The sequence below is a fragment of the Zootoca vivipara genome, chromosome 12 (genome assembly GCF_965207765.1).
Source record: "Zootoca vivipara chromosome 12, rZooViv2.hap1.1, whole genome shotgun sequence".
NCBI classification, from domain to species: Eukaryota; Metazoa; Chordata; class Lepidosauria; order Squamata; family Lacertidae; genus Zootoca; species Zootoca vivipara.
The window spans coordinates 31,938,769-31,955,758 of NC_142595.1; the positions used below are offsets into that span (position 1 = coordinate 31,938,769).

General features: G+C 39.4%; 2 protein-coding genes across 2 annotated transcripts; both read right to left on the minus strand.

The window, feature by feature from the left end:
• Positions 1 to 182: 182 nt before the first annotated feature.
• Positions 183 to 5,110, minus strand: LOC118077500 (vomeronasal type-2 receptor 26-like). The gene is made up of 5 exons (XM_035101109.3): positions 4,949 to 5,110; positions 3,410 to 4,252; positions 2,865 to 3,092; positions 2,341 to 2,467; positions 183 to 1,084 (listed from the first exon to the last, which is right to left on the minus strand). The coding sequence occupies exons 1-5, from the start codon at positions 5,108 to 5,110 to the stop codon at positions 183 to 185; spliced, it is 2,262 nt and encodes a 753-aa protein (XP_034957000.3).
• Positions 5,111 to 9,024: 3,914 nt separating this feature from the next.
• LOC118077514 (vomeronasal type-2 receptor 26-like) lies at positions 9,025 to 16,158 on the minus strand. The gene is made up of 8 exons (XM_088654677.1): positions 15,788 to 16,158; positions 14,582 to 14,873; positions 12,331 to 13,185; positions 11,848 to 12,075; positions 11,109 to 11,235; positions 10,834 to 10,845; positions 10,634 to 10,636; positions 9,025 to 9,908 (listed from the first exon to the last, which is right to left on the minus strand). Exons 1-8 carry the CDS (start codon positions 16,156 to 16,158, stop codon positions 9,025 to 9,027), a joined length of 2,772 nt encoding a protein of 923 aa, XP_088510803.1.
• Positions 16,159 to 16,990: the final 832 nt, after the last annotated feature.

The following is a 16,990-nucleotide window of genomic DNA, read 5'->3' on the forward strand; positions in this document are numbered from 1 at the left end:
TTAAGAAGATAGAAACAAGATAGACAAGCCCATTGAGATAGTATATGCCTAATTCAAGTCCACTCAGGTGAATGTGTAGAGCGATATTTTCCTAAGAACCTATGCTCAAATTCTCCTGAGATCCCTTCAACACCATAATTTCTATTAATATAGGAACAGATTAATGAGATGGATATATTATTTCATTTTCTTTTTCTGACAAGTTGCTCTCTGCTGTTAAGCTCGGGCCTGAGTACAATGACATAGCATTTAGGGGAAAAGATACAAACCAATAACCCAGCACTGGATGACAAGATGGAGAAGATCTCCACAGCCACCATGTACTTTCCTTTGGTGCTCAGGTAGGTTGGAACAAATGATAACCAAACACTACAAAACACCAACATGCTGAAAGTGATAAATTTGGTTTCATTGAAACTGTCTGGCAGCTTCCTGGCTAGGAAAGCCACAATGAGGCTGACAATGGCTAGGAAACCCATATAGCCCAAGACACAATAAAGCATGGAAACTGAACCCTCCTTACATTCCAGTATGATTTCACCTTTCACTGAATGCATGTCTCTACCTGGGAATGGAGGAGTAGAACTTAACCAAAGAGTACAAATGGCAGCCTGAATAAAAGAGCAGGAGAAAACAATAGAATTTGCCAGTCTTTTCCCCACCCATTTCCTCATCCTGGATCCTGGTTTTGTTCCCATAAATGCCACAACCACAGTGATGGTCTTTGCCAACACAGAAGAAAGGGCCACAGAGAATATGATGCCAAAAGTGGTTTGACGTAGAAGGCAGGTTGTCTTTCCAGGTTGTCCAATGAAGAGCAAGGAGCAGAGGAAGCAAAGGAGAAGGGAGACGAGGAGGATGTAGGTGAGAGTCCGGTTGTTAGCTTTGACAATGGGAGTGTCCTTGTGTATCATAAAAATTCCAAGTACTACAATTGTGACAAAAGAGAAAACAATAGCCAAGCTAGTTAAGGTGATTGCTAAATCTTCTCTGTAAGAGAGGTAGCTTATGATTTTGGGAATGCACTGAGTTTGGTCTTTGTTGGGATACTGATCTCCGGGACAATTGACACAAGCATCCATGTCTGAAAAAAGGAAGAACAGTTTAAGGATTTCTAAGGGTTGCCCAGCATCTATACCTTTACACACACACACACACACACACACACACACACACACACACACACACACTTTAAATGTTTGCAGATGTTGACAAATGTTGAACACGTGTGTTGGGAACCTTCATGTGTTTACTTGCCACCAGCGTTCCCATTTACAGGCCTCCTAGACAGGAGGGGGATCTTTTGTGAGAGATGCCATGGAACAGTGTCTGATAAATGGCTGTATAACTCAAGAATGTTGCTCCTGACTAGGCTAAAGTAAAACATTCATTTCTTGTAAGAAAACTGAGAAATCACAGACATAAATCACAACACAGATATTGGGTACGTGGCAACATTATACCCTAGCATATTCTTACTTCTGAACTAAGGAGATACGATCCCCATTTATGAGGGGAGAATGAAAAGGAGTGAACTCTTTTCTCCAAAGTAAATACTTACCCTGGGCTCAGGATTGGGCATGCAGTGGTTTGAATATTATGGGCAAGCTCTGACTAACAAGGATGCACAAAGGAAACAGATCTTCCTTCCAGGCTAGTGGTCTGAAATCCAGACCTAAATCCTTCAGAACCTAGATATACTTTGGAGCTGATACCGTCATTTTTAATCTTAAAACATGCACTTCCCTCCTCAGAAAATGGACATATGAGAAAAAGGGGTAATCTTGACCCATAGCTTTGTCCCTGAAATGTGTTTAAACCATTCTGAAGCTCTTCTACTAAGTTGGTTTGATCCGTGCTGCATCTTGGGCACATAAAATCATACTGACTAATTGCTGCTCTTCTCCTATTGCTGAGTCTATGTTGCATTAAGAGAAGGGTGTGTACAACAGGTTAGAAAGGTGATCAGGGAATATAGTCCTTCACAGTTTGCCAAGACTTCTACTACAAATGAACCAGGTGCTAATCCGTCATGGACATGACCTTACACTAACTTCTGTTTAAATGATTTATTTATAAAAAATAGTAAGAATGGACCCGTTTGTTTCCTTGCACTTCTTTCGTATGTCAGCCATATATTATCCAATCAATTTCACAATCAAACTGTTACACACACACACACACACACACACACACGTGTTAAAATGATTTTTGAAGTTCTTAATGTGAACCAAAGTCATATTTTCAATGGATGCACTTTCAATAATAATAGTAATCATCACCAGCACCATTACTATCTTTATGGAACTTCCTTGATATCTCTGTCATTATGTCTCCTACCCTTCTGGTTAGATATCATTCCTTCTGGACACGGAGCACAATCATAGCAGCAAAATTTCTCCCCCTCCTTCTTTTTTCTGCTATAGCCTGGGTAGCAGTTCTCATTGCAAACAGAAAGTGGCAGCACCTGTTCATATGCATGAAATACTATTAGTGATGTGTTTTGAGAACATCCTGAGGATGTGGACAACATGTTTGGATCAGTCAAGAAAACCACTTACACTGTAACCCATTGCTGCTCCTCATGACTTATACTAGCAGAGAAGGGACCATAGCTGTCACGTTCTCTCTCTTTTTTAAGGGAAATTCCCTTATGCTGAATAGGCTTCCTTGCGAGAAAAGGGAAAACTTGACAGCTATGGAAGGGACAGCTGGCTGGGCTAGGGAGGTAATTAATGCCTCCTTCTGAGAGGCGATGGTTCCATGTTAAGAAGCCTTCCCTGAATTAGTTTTTTTGGTTTTGCACTGTGGCGTGAGTCAGTTGGCTCTTACTAGTAACTAAGCACTTAATAGATGTTTCTCACCTGGTTAAAGCTTTGATGCCACACAATTTGATCATCATTAATAGCTAACTGTTTGCCTTGAGGTGCCTGAGGTTCCAGCCTTCCAACTTTCACTCGAACCACGGAGCCATTGGGGAACATCAGCCAGTTTGTAATATCAAAACCTGTAACTAATTCACCATTTCCATCAAAAGACACAGTATCTCCTTCACTGTTGTTGAATGCAATCCTCCTTAGAATGTGATGGACCTAAAATGGAAAGAATGTTGGGGAAGAGACAGCAAATTGAAATCATTTCCAAAGACTTGTCACTCCTTTTTGAATAGTTTATTTGATGACATATTTCTATCTGTCTATCAGCAGCAGCAACAGCACCTTTCACCTTTTCCCCCCTGACAGGGCTCCATACACATGAGTAACAATGAATTAAAACAAGAATAAATCACTGCTTCACAATGGGGTTGGAAGGAACTATCCAAATAGATTGACAAAAAGAAAAATGAAGAGAATTTAGCTTTACTTCTGGATCATAATCTTAACTGTGCTGTTATTTAAGCTGCAATTACCTGCCATGGTTGCACATCCTGAAGCTTCAGACACCCTCTGAACCTTCGATGTTGGGAACTGATTTTATTTAAAGCATGTGCCACAGCATAGACAGCATTGTAGACATTGTAGCTGTGACCAGTCATCTTCCCTTCAAACAAAATTCCAGAAAGGCTCTCCAGTTTCTCTTCTCCAGTGCATACTTTCTTTCTCTCTTCTGGTCCGTTGTACACTTTTAATGAACAGCTGAATGCCTGTTCCCAGAAGTCCTGGACAAAACCATCTCCTTTAACCCAGGAAGGTCTAATCATCTGAATAAACTTTTGGAATCCTTGGGGCTGTTTTGAGTGAACTGTGAGTGATATGGAACCATGGAAAGTTTGTATATCCCAGATCTTCTGAACAGACAGTGATGCAAAATCCCAGTGGGATGTAATAATCCATACTTTACACAGAGGTGGAAGTGACAAGAAAGGTGCTAGAAACAGTAAGACTCTCAAAATCTGAAAAGATGGTGGTTCTCCATATACAAATAATACACTGGCTTTTCTGTCACTGACGATTACATAATTTTCCCAGCGCTTTATCATCAAGTCGATCAACTCATCAAAATATGCCCGTTTTGGTATTCTTTCTATGAAGGCCGAACAGATGCCATTCTGAGAAAGCATTGGCACCATGGTCTGTAAAAACTGGTCCCCTTTGTCATCAGCCACAGCCATGAGCCCAACCCAGGTCCATTTGAAATGCTGAAGTAACAGAACAACTCCCATGTACTGATGAGCTTCATTTGGAACCATCTGATATAAAAATGGGAATTGCATTCTGATACCATTTGCAGGCCAAAATGATCCATAAGTGAGCTAAAATAAAATATATAATGCCTTTTCAGGAGAGATTTCCAAAGAATGGTAACTCATTGAATCAAAGTGTTTCATGTGGCTCTGTTTATAATCTAATATCCTGTGTGATGTGGGACATTTGGAATTAAAGCACCTATGGCAAGTGGCTGTCCTACCTTTACCTGAAGACAAGAACTTCAATAATTGTCTCATTTTGGATATTATATTCCATGAGTTTTGCAATATGATAACAATACCAACTTTAGAATGCTTAAGTTTTATCACACCTCCAAAATGTGGAACCTAGCTGGTATGAGATTTTCCATGTAACAGTTATATTGAAATAAACTATAGATAAATTTGAGTTCCTATGGTGTCAAATAACAGACACATTGTTTCATAGCCCCCTCCTGCATTTGTTGCATCTAATACTTTGTCCACATTCAACCAACACCAGATTTTCTTTGTCTAACCAACACCTAGCTGGAAAGAAACCTCTGTTCTAACATGGTAAATTGGGGGTTTAAATTGCTCTGGCCACTACCATTCCCTGATTTCTGTCATCTGCCTATTAGTGCTTCCCTGTTTCATCTAAGTTATTGGTGAGAATGTTTAAATACTTTCTAAATATCACAAGATGCTTTCTCATCTGTTTTACAGAAATCAAGACAATGTGCACAGCTGTGGAATCTCCATACTCTCATGCACATAACTTACCTGTGGAATTTTGTGGATTGCAGAAATAATAGCTATGTTGGCAGAAATCTCAGAGATACATCCTCCAATGAGAGCTATCAGCTTGCTCTTGTTGTGACACTTGAAGTTGGTAACAAACCTCTGTTTTGTGGAAAGCAGGCTCAGGGTGGCCTTATAAGTCATTCCTGCATTGTAGTAGCTATCTAGGATGTGGAACCCCAGGGAAACATTTGATAAAATGTTGAGATTCTCATTTATCTCTTTTACAGCAAATGCAAAAGCCATGATATGCTGGTAGTTCTTAGGCACTGAACTGCAAGTAGAGTTACAAGCTCTTTAAACAAACAACAACAACAATTTGTTGAATTTATAATAATCATTTATCAGCATCATTTCAAAAGTTAGAAGTAACAAAATATGCCGGGTAGGAACCAAAATTAGTCAGAATAGACCCATTGAATTAATGGGCACAACTAACATAGGAATTTTCATTTTAATGTGTCTACCTTGAGTAAAACTCAGTAAGTACTAACTACTCAGGAGAAGTGGTAGTCTAATAATGGAATGAAGGGGGGGGGCAAAAGTTTAGGGACAATCACAGTGTTGATCAGACTGCTCCCTCCACTTCTTTTTAGGAGCAGAATAGGAGAATCTTTTGCCTTCTCCGTACATATTTATTTCATTTAGTGCATTTATTATTGAAAATCTGTTTAGCAGCAGGTTAAATCAATCATTAAATCTACATAATAGTCAAGCAACTGATTTGGATCATTTATGATATCAGGGGTCAGATATATTTTTATTCAGTTGAAGTGCATATACCCAAAGAAAGTGAAATGAGAAAAGATCCTGAAAGTGGAAAATACAAAGGAAAGCCTACAAGCTTCCATGAACTCACCTATATTTAAAATATTACCTATCCTAACCCAGGGCCAATTCCAAGATAATATTTTAAAAACCATGTACCTGTATAGTAATTTGTGTGCACACTTTGAAATTCAAAAGGTATGTGCAAGACCAGATTGTATTTCCAAACACAAATGTTACAAACATACTCTCAATAGAGATTTAGATCCTTCACTAATTCTGAGTTTATCCTTGTGCAAGATGGGAATAGACTGGGGAAGCTACACTCACACTAAAAACTAAATAATTTTACAGTTTTACGCAATGATGCATTCTGAGTCACTATGGGCTCAGGAAGAGCCTATATTACAGGAAGAGAGAGAAATAAAGGGAAAGAGAGATAGAGAGAGAGAGAAGATGATGCTTTACATGGGTTCATTAATCAAGATCTTTGCAGGCTGTTCCATGAAAGAAAGGTTATTATAGAGGAATAAGACCTGAGAAACAATCCCTCCAATGAGGAGGTCTCCTGGTTGATGAAATCCATGAGGAATCAGGAGACGATCATCAAGCATGGTGCAATTAATCAAATTTGTCATGCATACACTATGGCACAGGAGTACAAGCAGCAACATCACCATTATCCAGATCCTGTTGAAAAAAAATTCCATTCCAGCACAGATCTCTGTTTTTCCAACTACTGGATTTCTATTGACACTATTTATTGTGCAGCGCAATGTGTTGATGTTGTAAATTTTGTTACAGCCTCCCTTGAATGGTAGATGATTCTGTTTGTACACACAGTTTATAGCTGCAATTCTTAGATTATCTCTGCACCAGTAACCTGGTAGCAAAGTTAATTATTGCTTCCTTTTCACATGCCTAATTAATGATGCCCAGTTTTTCACAGGAAGAAATGGACAAGTGGAAAATCAGCTGCACATGAAAAAGGGATGAGAAACAGATACTCTAGAATACTTAAAAAAAAGCATAGTAGAATAAGCAGCTGGGATTAAAGGTTGACATACGAAGTGGAAACAGTCACATAAAAGATTAGCAAAGCTCTGACTTTGCTAGGATTCAATTCTGAACCATATGAAGATTATATAGCCTTTTAAGATGCTGATTGTTGATCTTGTTATTGGCCTCTGAAAATCTATTCTGTCAGAGGTTGCAAAACAGTAATTTGAACAATGATAGGATGATGATCACTTCCCCAGAGTGCTGTTGGCATTTGAAGTTACAGCATATGCCACAAATTGCAAGGAATTGCCACTTCCTAATCCTACAACTATTTTTCTTTATATTTTGGGGAGATTTAGAAATACATGGCACATGGCCTTATTGGTGCAGGTTGCTTCTTCCTAGAACTAAGTTCACAAACTAGCCACTCAGATGTGGCATAAGTGTGTTTAATGCAGAGTTATAGCCTGGCAAATCTGAGGGTGTTTTCATGTAAAACAGTATATTATATACTATTTTGTTTTGTTTATTAAATGTGTATACGGTGGCACCTCAGTTTAAGTACACAATTGGTTCCGGAAGTCTGTACTTAACCTGAAGCGTACTTAACCTGAAGTGAACTTTCCCAATGAATGTAATGGAAAGTGTATTAATCCGTTCCAGACAGTCCGTGGAGTACTTAAACTGAAGCGTACTTAACCCGAAGTATGAGTGTAATTGGTTCTGGAAGTCCGTACTTAACCTGAAGCGTACTTAACCTGAAGCGAACTTTCCCATTGAAAGTAATGGAAAGTGGATTAATCCATTCCAGACAGGTCCGCGGAGTACTTAAACTGAAAGTACACAAACCGAAGCATACTTAAACCGAGGTATGGCTGTATCACCCTTCAAACATAGATCTCAAGGTGGTTTACAACATAAAATTTCAGATCAAAACCACAAAGTACATAATAAAAACAAGAAAAAGAACAAAAACAATAATAACCTCCTCCAATTCCTTTAGCCGAACAATTGCAATTATTGTCTGTCACAGTTATTGATATTAATATTATTTTGTCATTGTTAAAAAGAATTTATTTATGCAGTAATAAGAGTGTGCAAGTTGTGTGGCGATACCCCGATCCCTCCCAGGGTAAATAAGGACACTGGACAAATTGCATAAGGTTAATGGGCGTTAAAGGCCACAACTTTATTGATTACGGATGTAGAGAGGTATTGGCATAGGCATTGGACCTAACCGTCTATATCCGACTCCAGCCCGCTCTGCTGGCAGTCTGAGAAGGGTTAACCACCGTTGGGGAGTCCTGCGATGCACATCAACTAGGACTCACCCTGGGGCCACCGCTAGGGGACGTGCCTTTTGGCCCTCACCTACCACGGCTTCGGACTTGGCCACGCCCCGGACTCCTTAAGGGAGTACCCTTCAGCATTTTGGGGGAGGTGATGGCAGCAACCTCCCCCCCACCTGTAACCTTTCAGAGATAATCCAATGCCTACCGCCGAAAACCAAAGTTGTGACGAGTTGCTACGAAGTAGGCGAAAACCACCAGGCCAGAGCCAATTCAAAAGCCAATTCAAAAGCCAATTCAAATGCCAATTCAAAGGCCAATTCAAAGCCCATTCAAAAGCAATTCCGGAGCCAAATTAAGAGCCAAATCAAGAGCCGAATCAAGAGCCAAATCAAGAGCCAATTCAAAGCAATGTCGAAAGGAAGGGACCTGCCTAATGGGAGGGTGGGCGGGAAAAAAACGTGGCGGCTGGGGTCAGGAAAAAAGAGACTGAATCCCAGCCGCGCACTCACTTAAATTAGCGAGCCACACCCCCCTGGAGTGTCGAGATTGGACACGCCAAGGGAGCACCGCGTCTGGGAGCCAGCCAATGGGCTGGGAGAATGGCACCCCATTCTCCCAGCACGTGCTCGGGCTCGTGGCCCGCCCACAACCTCACCTCCTTCTACGTCGGAAGTGACTATACAGCAGACGAAATCTCTGCCCTATGGAGCTTACAGCATATAAATTGACTGAGTATATGTATCTAGGAGTAAGGAACAGAATAGGCAACTGAAGTTCTGGGCCCATTGCAAACTTGTTTTCAAGGTCTATGTAACTCCACGGTGTGAATGACAGTGGCCCTACTAGATTTTCTGGCAAAGTTCATTTGCAGCTACAATGGTAGCTGATGTGGGACACCCACCAACCTTGCTAGTTATTAGAGTAATTACAAATACACCTAGCATAACATTTCCAAGAGAATACATATATGAACAGAAAGAAATGTATTTCTTCTTTTTATTTTCTTCTTATTAATTGATCCCGGTTGTTCAGCTCAGGCCTGAGCAGAATGATGTAGCATTTAGGGGAAAAGATGCAGCCCAGTAACCCAGCACTCGAGGACAAGATGGAAAAGACCTCTACAGCCACCATATATTTCCCTTTGGTGCTTAGATAGGTTGGAACAAACGATAACCAAACAGTGCAAAACACCAACATGCTGAAAGTGATGAACTTGGCTTCATTGAAACTGTCTGGCAACTTCCTGGCTAGGAAAGCCACAACAAAGCAGACAGTGGCCAGTGAGCCCATGTAGCCCAAGACACAGTAAAACATGGAAGCGGAACCATCCTTACATTCCACTATGATTTCCCTATCCAATGAGTACATGTCCATATCTGGGTAAGGAGGGGAGGTGCTTAACCAAAGAATACAAATGCCAGCTTGAATCAAGGAAGAGGAAAGGGCAATAGAATCTGCCATTCTTTTCCCCACCCATCTCCTCATTCCAGATCCTGGTTTGGTTGCCATGAAAGCCAGAACCACAGTGATGGTCTTTGCCAACACAGAAGAAAGGGCCACAGAGAATATGATGCCAAAGGCTGTTTGTCGGAAAAGGCAGGTGAGGTTTCCAGGCTGTCCGATGAAAAGCAAGGAGCAGAGGAAGCAAAGGAAGAGGGAGATGAGGAGGATGTAGGTGAGCGTTCGGTTGTTGGCTTTCACTATGGGAGTGTCCTTGTACTTCATAAAAATTCCAAGTACAAAACTTGTGATCAAACAGAAAGAAATAGCCAATATAGTTAAGATGATCCCTAAATCTTCTTCATAAGAGAGGTAGTTTACAACCTTTGGAGTGCATTGACTTTGGTCCTTGTTGGGATACTGTTCTTTTGGAAAAGCTGCTTAGATTTTGGAAAAGGAAAAGCTGCTTAGATTTTGTTAGTTCAAACATGTAAAATGGGGGGTGCGGAGAGAGAGCTGTAACTCAATGGTAGAGTATCTACTTTGTATGCAAAGGGACCCTGGAAAAGACTGGAGAACCACTGCCAGTCAGCTTCCTGGCTTGATAGGCTCCAATCTGAAGTAATGTCATCCTATAACATGATTAATATGAGAACATTTCCTTTTGTTTCCTTTCCTTTTATTTGCAGTTATTTGACCAACTCTAAGAGAGACGACTGGCATCATTGCATATTAGCTTTTGTGCTTCCCAAAGTGTTTGTGGTTTGTGCTATGCTGTTGTCTTTACTGTCACAGGTGAATGATGGGCACGGCAGGTGCAGGAAGGGCCACAAGAATGGACAATGAGACTGGTATTGGGGTGAATTAGGCCACAACTTTGATTGATGACAGGAAAGAGTAGTTACAGGTAGGTAGCCGTGTTTGTCTGACGTAGTCGAAACAAAATAAAAAAAATTCTAAGCTCATACCAATGACAAACTCAGTTGGTCTCTAAGGAGCTGCTGGAAGGAAAGAGTAGGTTTGGCTAAGCATATGTCAAAGATGGCGGGGCCCATGGACTGGACCCACTATGGCCGTGTAATGTGGCAAAGCCCACCCACCCAGGGCCCCAGGTGAGCAGATTTTCTGTCTTAGTCCTCATCTGTAATGTGGTTATAATTATAACAACCTGTATTACACTGATATAGGGATGCTATTCACATTTACCATCATCATCATCATTATGATTTGGAGCAGATTTGTCCCATTGACTATCTGATGCTGTTACACACACTTTAATTTTTTAGGTGGATTCTGTTTTGAAATGCCATTGTGAAACCACTTCATATATATTCAAGGAATAATCATTCTCAAATAATTATGAACATTTCTCCATATCTGTACATTACCCTGTTTCCCCTATTTTAAGACGTAGTCATAATATAAGCCGTAGCAGGATTTTTAAGCCTTCAAGGAATATAAGCCATACCCCGAAAATAAGACATAGTGATAGGTGCAGCAGCAATGCCGGCCATGGCAGGAGGAGGAGGAGGAAAAAAATAAGACATCCCCTGAAAATAAGCCATAGTGTTGTTGTTTTTTTAGGAAAAATAAATGTAAGACGGTGTCTTATTTTCAGAGAAACACGGTATGTCTCCTACCCTTCTCATTAGAGACCATCCCTTCTGGACACAGAGCACAATCATAGCAGCAAAATTTCTCTCCTTCTTTCTTTTTCCTGCTGTAGCCAGGATTGCAGTTTTCATTGCACACAGACAAGGGCAGCACCTGCAAAGAATAATAATTTGGCAATAACACATTAGCCTCTTCAGTATTTCACCTCCATGTGATTAGAATAGCTTGGCAGGAGAATCATTTTGTAGTGTTCACTTCTTACTACTCTCCAAATGCTGAGGGCTGAATGTCTGCATTGGGGAGTCTTTTCTACCTGTATTGGATCCCCCCCCCATGTTAGCCTATGATGTGTCATTAATTTTGTCCTCTAATCCCTTTCTCAGCTCAATTGCAGTCCCTCAATATTTCCCTCACCAGTTCAGTATATATATATTTTAAAAAACCTTTCTTATCCTGCAATAATATTATCAAACCCTGCCTGAGCCCTAACCATCAGCCTCAAGGTAAAATGAGTTAGATGTAAGTTTGTACTAACACCCTGTTGTTTTTGCATATTTGTTTGACAGATACTGACCTCACTATTTCAAAAGAAAGAATGATTTCCATATATCCCCCCCTTAGGCAAATTTATTATGACATAATATAATATAATATAATATAATATAATATAAACTGGATTTTTACAAGGAAGGGAAGGAACTACGTCTAGAAAGTTGAACAGGTTGAAGTTGAACTTTTTAAATGTTTGAGCATCTGCAGTCTTACCTGATTAAAGCTATGATGCCACACAATTTGTTCATCATGAATAGATAACTCTGTACCCGGAGGAGCCTGAGTTTCCAGTCTTCCAATTTTTACTCTAACCTCTGAGCAATTAGGGAACATTAGCCAGTTTGTAATATCAAAACCTGAAACTAGTTCTCCATCGTCATCAAAGTGCACAATATCTCCAGCACTGTTATTAAATGAGACACTCTTTAGAAATTGATGGACCTAGATAAAAATGGGATTATAAACAAAGCTACAAAAACACACACCATTGAAATCATTTCAAGGAGCTTCACAAAGGAAGTCCTATTCATTTTGGGGGTTAATACATGTGGCGACTTAATATTTCTATTTGAATTTACAAAAAAGAAAAGATAACGTTGAACAGTTTGGGTGGAGTTGTTTTATGTAGATTTAAAATCCTCTTTCATTTTGCAGGAAAAGCTGGGCTTCTTTTTATAAGTGTTGATTTGCAATTACCTGCCATGGTTGCACATTCTGAAAAGAAAGCCTGTCTCTTTCTTCCAATCTTCTGTGTTTGGAATGGGATTTATATATAGCATGAAAAGTATGTGCCACAGCATAGACAGCATTGTAGACATTATAGCTGTGCCCAGTCATCTTCATTTCAAACAGAACTCCAGAAAGGTTCTGTAGATTCTCCTCTCCAGTGCATATTTTCTCCTCCTCTTCCCATTTAGACATGTTAATTGAACAGCTGAATGCCTGTTCCCAGAAGTCCTGAATAAAACCATCTCCTTTAAACCAGGAAGGTCTAACCATCTGAATGAACTTTTGGAATCCTTTGGGCTGATTTGAGTGAATTGTGAAGGAAATGGAACCATGAAAAGTTTGTATATCCCAAATCTTTTGAACAGACAGTGATGCAAAATCCCATTGGGATGTAATAATCCAAACTTTACTAATAGGAGGCATTGGCAAGAAGGGTGCTAGAAACAGCAATATTCTCAAAACTCGAAATGATGGATATTCTCCATATATGAGCAATACATTGACATTTCTTTCGATGACAGTTACATAGCTTTCCCATTGCTTTATAAGCATATCAATATACTCATCTACATAAGAGTATTTTGGGAGTCTTACAATGAAGGCATAACAGATACCATTCTGAGAAAGCATTGGCACTATTTTCTGTAAAAACTTGTCCCCTTTGTCATCATCCACAGCCAGGAGCCCTATCCATGTCCATCTGAAATGCTGAAGTAACTTCACAACTCCTTTGTGTTGGTGAGCTTCATTTGGTACCATCTGGTACAGAAAAGGGAATAGTCTTTTGTCATCCTGTGTTGTCAAAAATGATCCATAAGTGAGCTGAAATAAATAACAATAATTCCCAAATCATACAATCATAATGTGCAGGGTTCTTTAATGCCACCCTGTGTGATGCAAGAACTATAGCCACTGTCTGAAGGCTTCCCTCTGCTAATCGATTCCATCGATTAACTAATTTTACTGTTAATAAATCTACCCCAATATGCTATTTCTGTCCTTTGTTGTACTATGAATACAGTAGTACCTCGGTTTAAGTACACAATTGGTTCCGGAAGTCTGTACTTAACCTGAAGCGTACTTAACCTGAAGTGAACTTTCCCAATGAATGTAATGGAAAGTGGATTAATCCGTTCCAGACAGATCCGCGGAGTACTTAAACTGAAAGTACTCAAACCGAAGCGTACTTAAACTGAGGTATGACTGTATTTGAAGAATGCTATAATGTTCTCCCTTAGTTTAATTTTCTGCAGACTTCATATAGTATTTTTTTTCTTGAAGTACTTATTTCTGAGAGCAATGTCAACCTTTCCTGTCCTGTTTCCAGTTTGTTTACATCCCTTTTATAGTTCAGAACTAAGTTATGGAAACGGTAAGCCACACACCCTTGAAGAAAAGACTTGTGAGATATGTAGTGGGGTAAAATCACAGCTGAAACTGCACTTGTTTTCTCCACCTTGGATTTATCAGGGCAGATCCTTGAAGTCCCACAGAGACCCCTTGAGACAGACACAAATTCAAGGTACAGTACTTTCTGTGAATTAGAAACTATGTTTCTGTTTACTGTAGTTTAGTGGCTGGAGCCTTTTTGCAGCTATGTGACACTGCCGTCTCAAATTTAGCTCGAGATCAATTTTAACCTGGAGATCCCTTTCACATTTACTGCTGCCAAAGCAGGTACAATAAAAGGTAAAGGTAAAGGACCCCTGGACGGTTAAGTCCAGACAAAGGTGACTATGGGGTGCAGTGCTCATCTTGCTTTCAGGCCAAGAGAGTCACCATTTGTCCACAAACAGTTTTCCGGGTCATGACTAAACTGCTACTGGCTCATGGAGGTCCGTGATGAGTGCCAGAGCACACAGAAACACTGTTTACCTTCCCGCCACAGCGGTACCTATTTATCTACTTGCACTGGCATGCTTTTGAGCTGCTAGGTTGGCAGGAGCTGGAAAAGAGCAATGGGAGCTGACAATACAATATTTTGCCTTCATTGAATTTAACTATGGTTGATGATATTAATTTTTGCCTGATTTGGTAGGACTCTTCTGAAGTTATTCAGTTAACTGTTATCCAAAAAGCATTGAATTCACCTGATTGTACTACCTTCTAGTATGCATTTAATTAGCTTGCGAAGCAAAATATCACAGGAAATGTTTGGACGAAATCAAGATGATGTGTCACAAATATGAAACCTTTATGCCCCATGCACACAACTGACCTGTGGAGTCTTGTGAATGGCTGAAATTATGGCCACATTGGTAGAAATTTCAGAGAAGCATCCTCCAATAAGAGCTATCAGATTGCTCTGGTTGTGACAATTGAAGTTGGGGACAAACCTATGTTGTGATGAAAGCAGGCTCAGAGTGGCCTTGTAGGTCATCTTTGTAGAGTAGTAGCTATTGAGGATGTGAAATCCCAGGGAAATGTTTGATAAAATGTTGGGATTCTCATTGATCTCTTTGACAGCAAATACTAAGGCCAAGATGTGCTGGTAGTTCTTGGGCACCGATCTGTAATAAGAGTTAGAGGAAAAAGAAAAACAACCATGAAACAATTATGACAACAACAAATGTATTGTACTCATCTACATGCTTTCAAGTATCAGCTTAAAACCGTAAGGTACTATAGTTTGAAGAAATGTAACTTAATGAAGTGAAGAAAGTAAGACATTGTATCTGAAATAGCAATAACTATTTTTTTTTTTTTTGCAATATTTTGGAATAGTAAAAGTGCTTTGGAAACTGCTCCCTGTGGCTATATAGGAGTAATTTCCTTGGCATAGAAACAAAATCATCAAGATGAACTAAAAAGTAGCACTTTAATAATGCACTTTTAGATTTAAAAGTATGAATAACAAATGGGGTCATGTTTGCACATCCATTAGGAAGTCACTTTTGATTGCATGTTTCCCCTCCAGAGCATTTTAAGTTGTAGAAACAAAGTCAGGTTTGTCCTTTTGTAAAATGGTAATACTGTAGGCTGGAAACAATAGGAGGAATTAAACATGGCAGTGTTTCTAATATATAATATGAAACTGAATATTGAAAGAGTCAGAAGATTGGAAGTGCAGGAGAGAGGGTATATATAGTGGGCAAAGCATGAGAGAAAACAAAATTTGGAAAGAATAGGAGTAACAGAATATAACAAGAACACAATCTACTATATTGTTATTCTGCAGAAATCCTACAGAAATGTACAGGATCTATTTATTTCTGTGGAGTGTCTGGTGGAAAGGCTATTAGTGATTACTTAATAGGAACATAATGCAGGGACATAATGCAGAAAGCAAAAATAAACAGTAGCCCAAAAGCTGTGGGGGTACCACTTTTTCACAGAAAGTAAAAATAGTTACTTTATCACAAAGTTGCATAGTGGTGAATGTCACCTGAACTTATTACAGAATAAGAAAGAAATGTTTCCTTACATAGGTTCATCAATCAATACATGTACAGGCTGCTCCTCGAAAGACAGGTTATTATAGTGGAAGTAGACTTGAGAGACAATCTCACCGATGACAAGGTCTCCTGGCTGGTAAAATTTATGAGGTATAGGGAGGGGATCCTCAAGTGTACTGCAGTTAATAGAATGTGTATTGCCTACAGTATGACACAGCAGTATGAGCAGTAATACCACCACCTGTATAATCCCATTGACAAAGGATGCCCTCCAAATATAGATTCTCATGCTTCCACCTACAGCATTATATGTAGCTTTTATCTGTTTTGCTACATAGTCACTTGAATGGTGGATGATTTTGTTGCTGTTAGGGAATCTGTGCATTAGTATCTTGGTCATTGGCTTAGTTCATAATGGCTCCTTTTTGTCAGTTTCCCTGATCAGATCATTCACTGATTTATACTCTAATCATGAGTGAGAAGTATAAGTTTTTAGTACTCTTTTTCTCTTTTCAAAATCTTTATTTTTATCTATTCAGCTGCAGGCATCAATAGCTTTGTGGTACTGTAAATCAGAATTGTTGTAAAAAGATGATGATGGAGATATCTGATGAAGAGTGAACAAAACTTTTGTCTAATAAGAGCATCAGGAGAAGGAATGAAGAATAGAGATACCCACAGTATAAATATTTTTGTTAAAAAATAATGGTGGAGTCAGCTGGTGGAAACACGCTGAAACAACAATACGATAGAGCTCTGTCAATGCCTAGATCCAGTTCTGAACAACACAAGGCTCTAATATCTCTTTTCAGATGTTCATTGTTGATCTTGCTAATGGGCTCTGGATATCTTTTGCATAAGACAATGCAAACCAATAATTTTGATAATGATAGAGAAGAAAATTGTTTCCCCAGGGTTCTGCTGGCTTCTGAAGTTACATCATGCATGAACAAAATGCTACAACTCCCTCCCTCAATAGTCTACATTCCACCCCACCCCTTGTTTGCATGATGGTAGTTGGTGGGTCCTGTGTCCAGAACTTGACTTTAGTTCACCCACAGTTCCTTCACATTTCACATAACTTGAAGGATGGTTACATCTCTTTTAAGAGACTGTGCCTAATTACTGAATGTCCCTTTTATTGTTATTGCTATTATTTTTTTGTTATTATTAAAATATTTATGCAGTATTATTTATGTGCATTACAAAATATTAGTATGGGGAACCTAAGT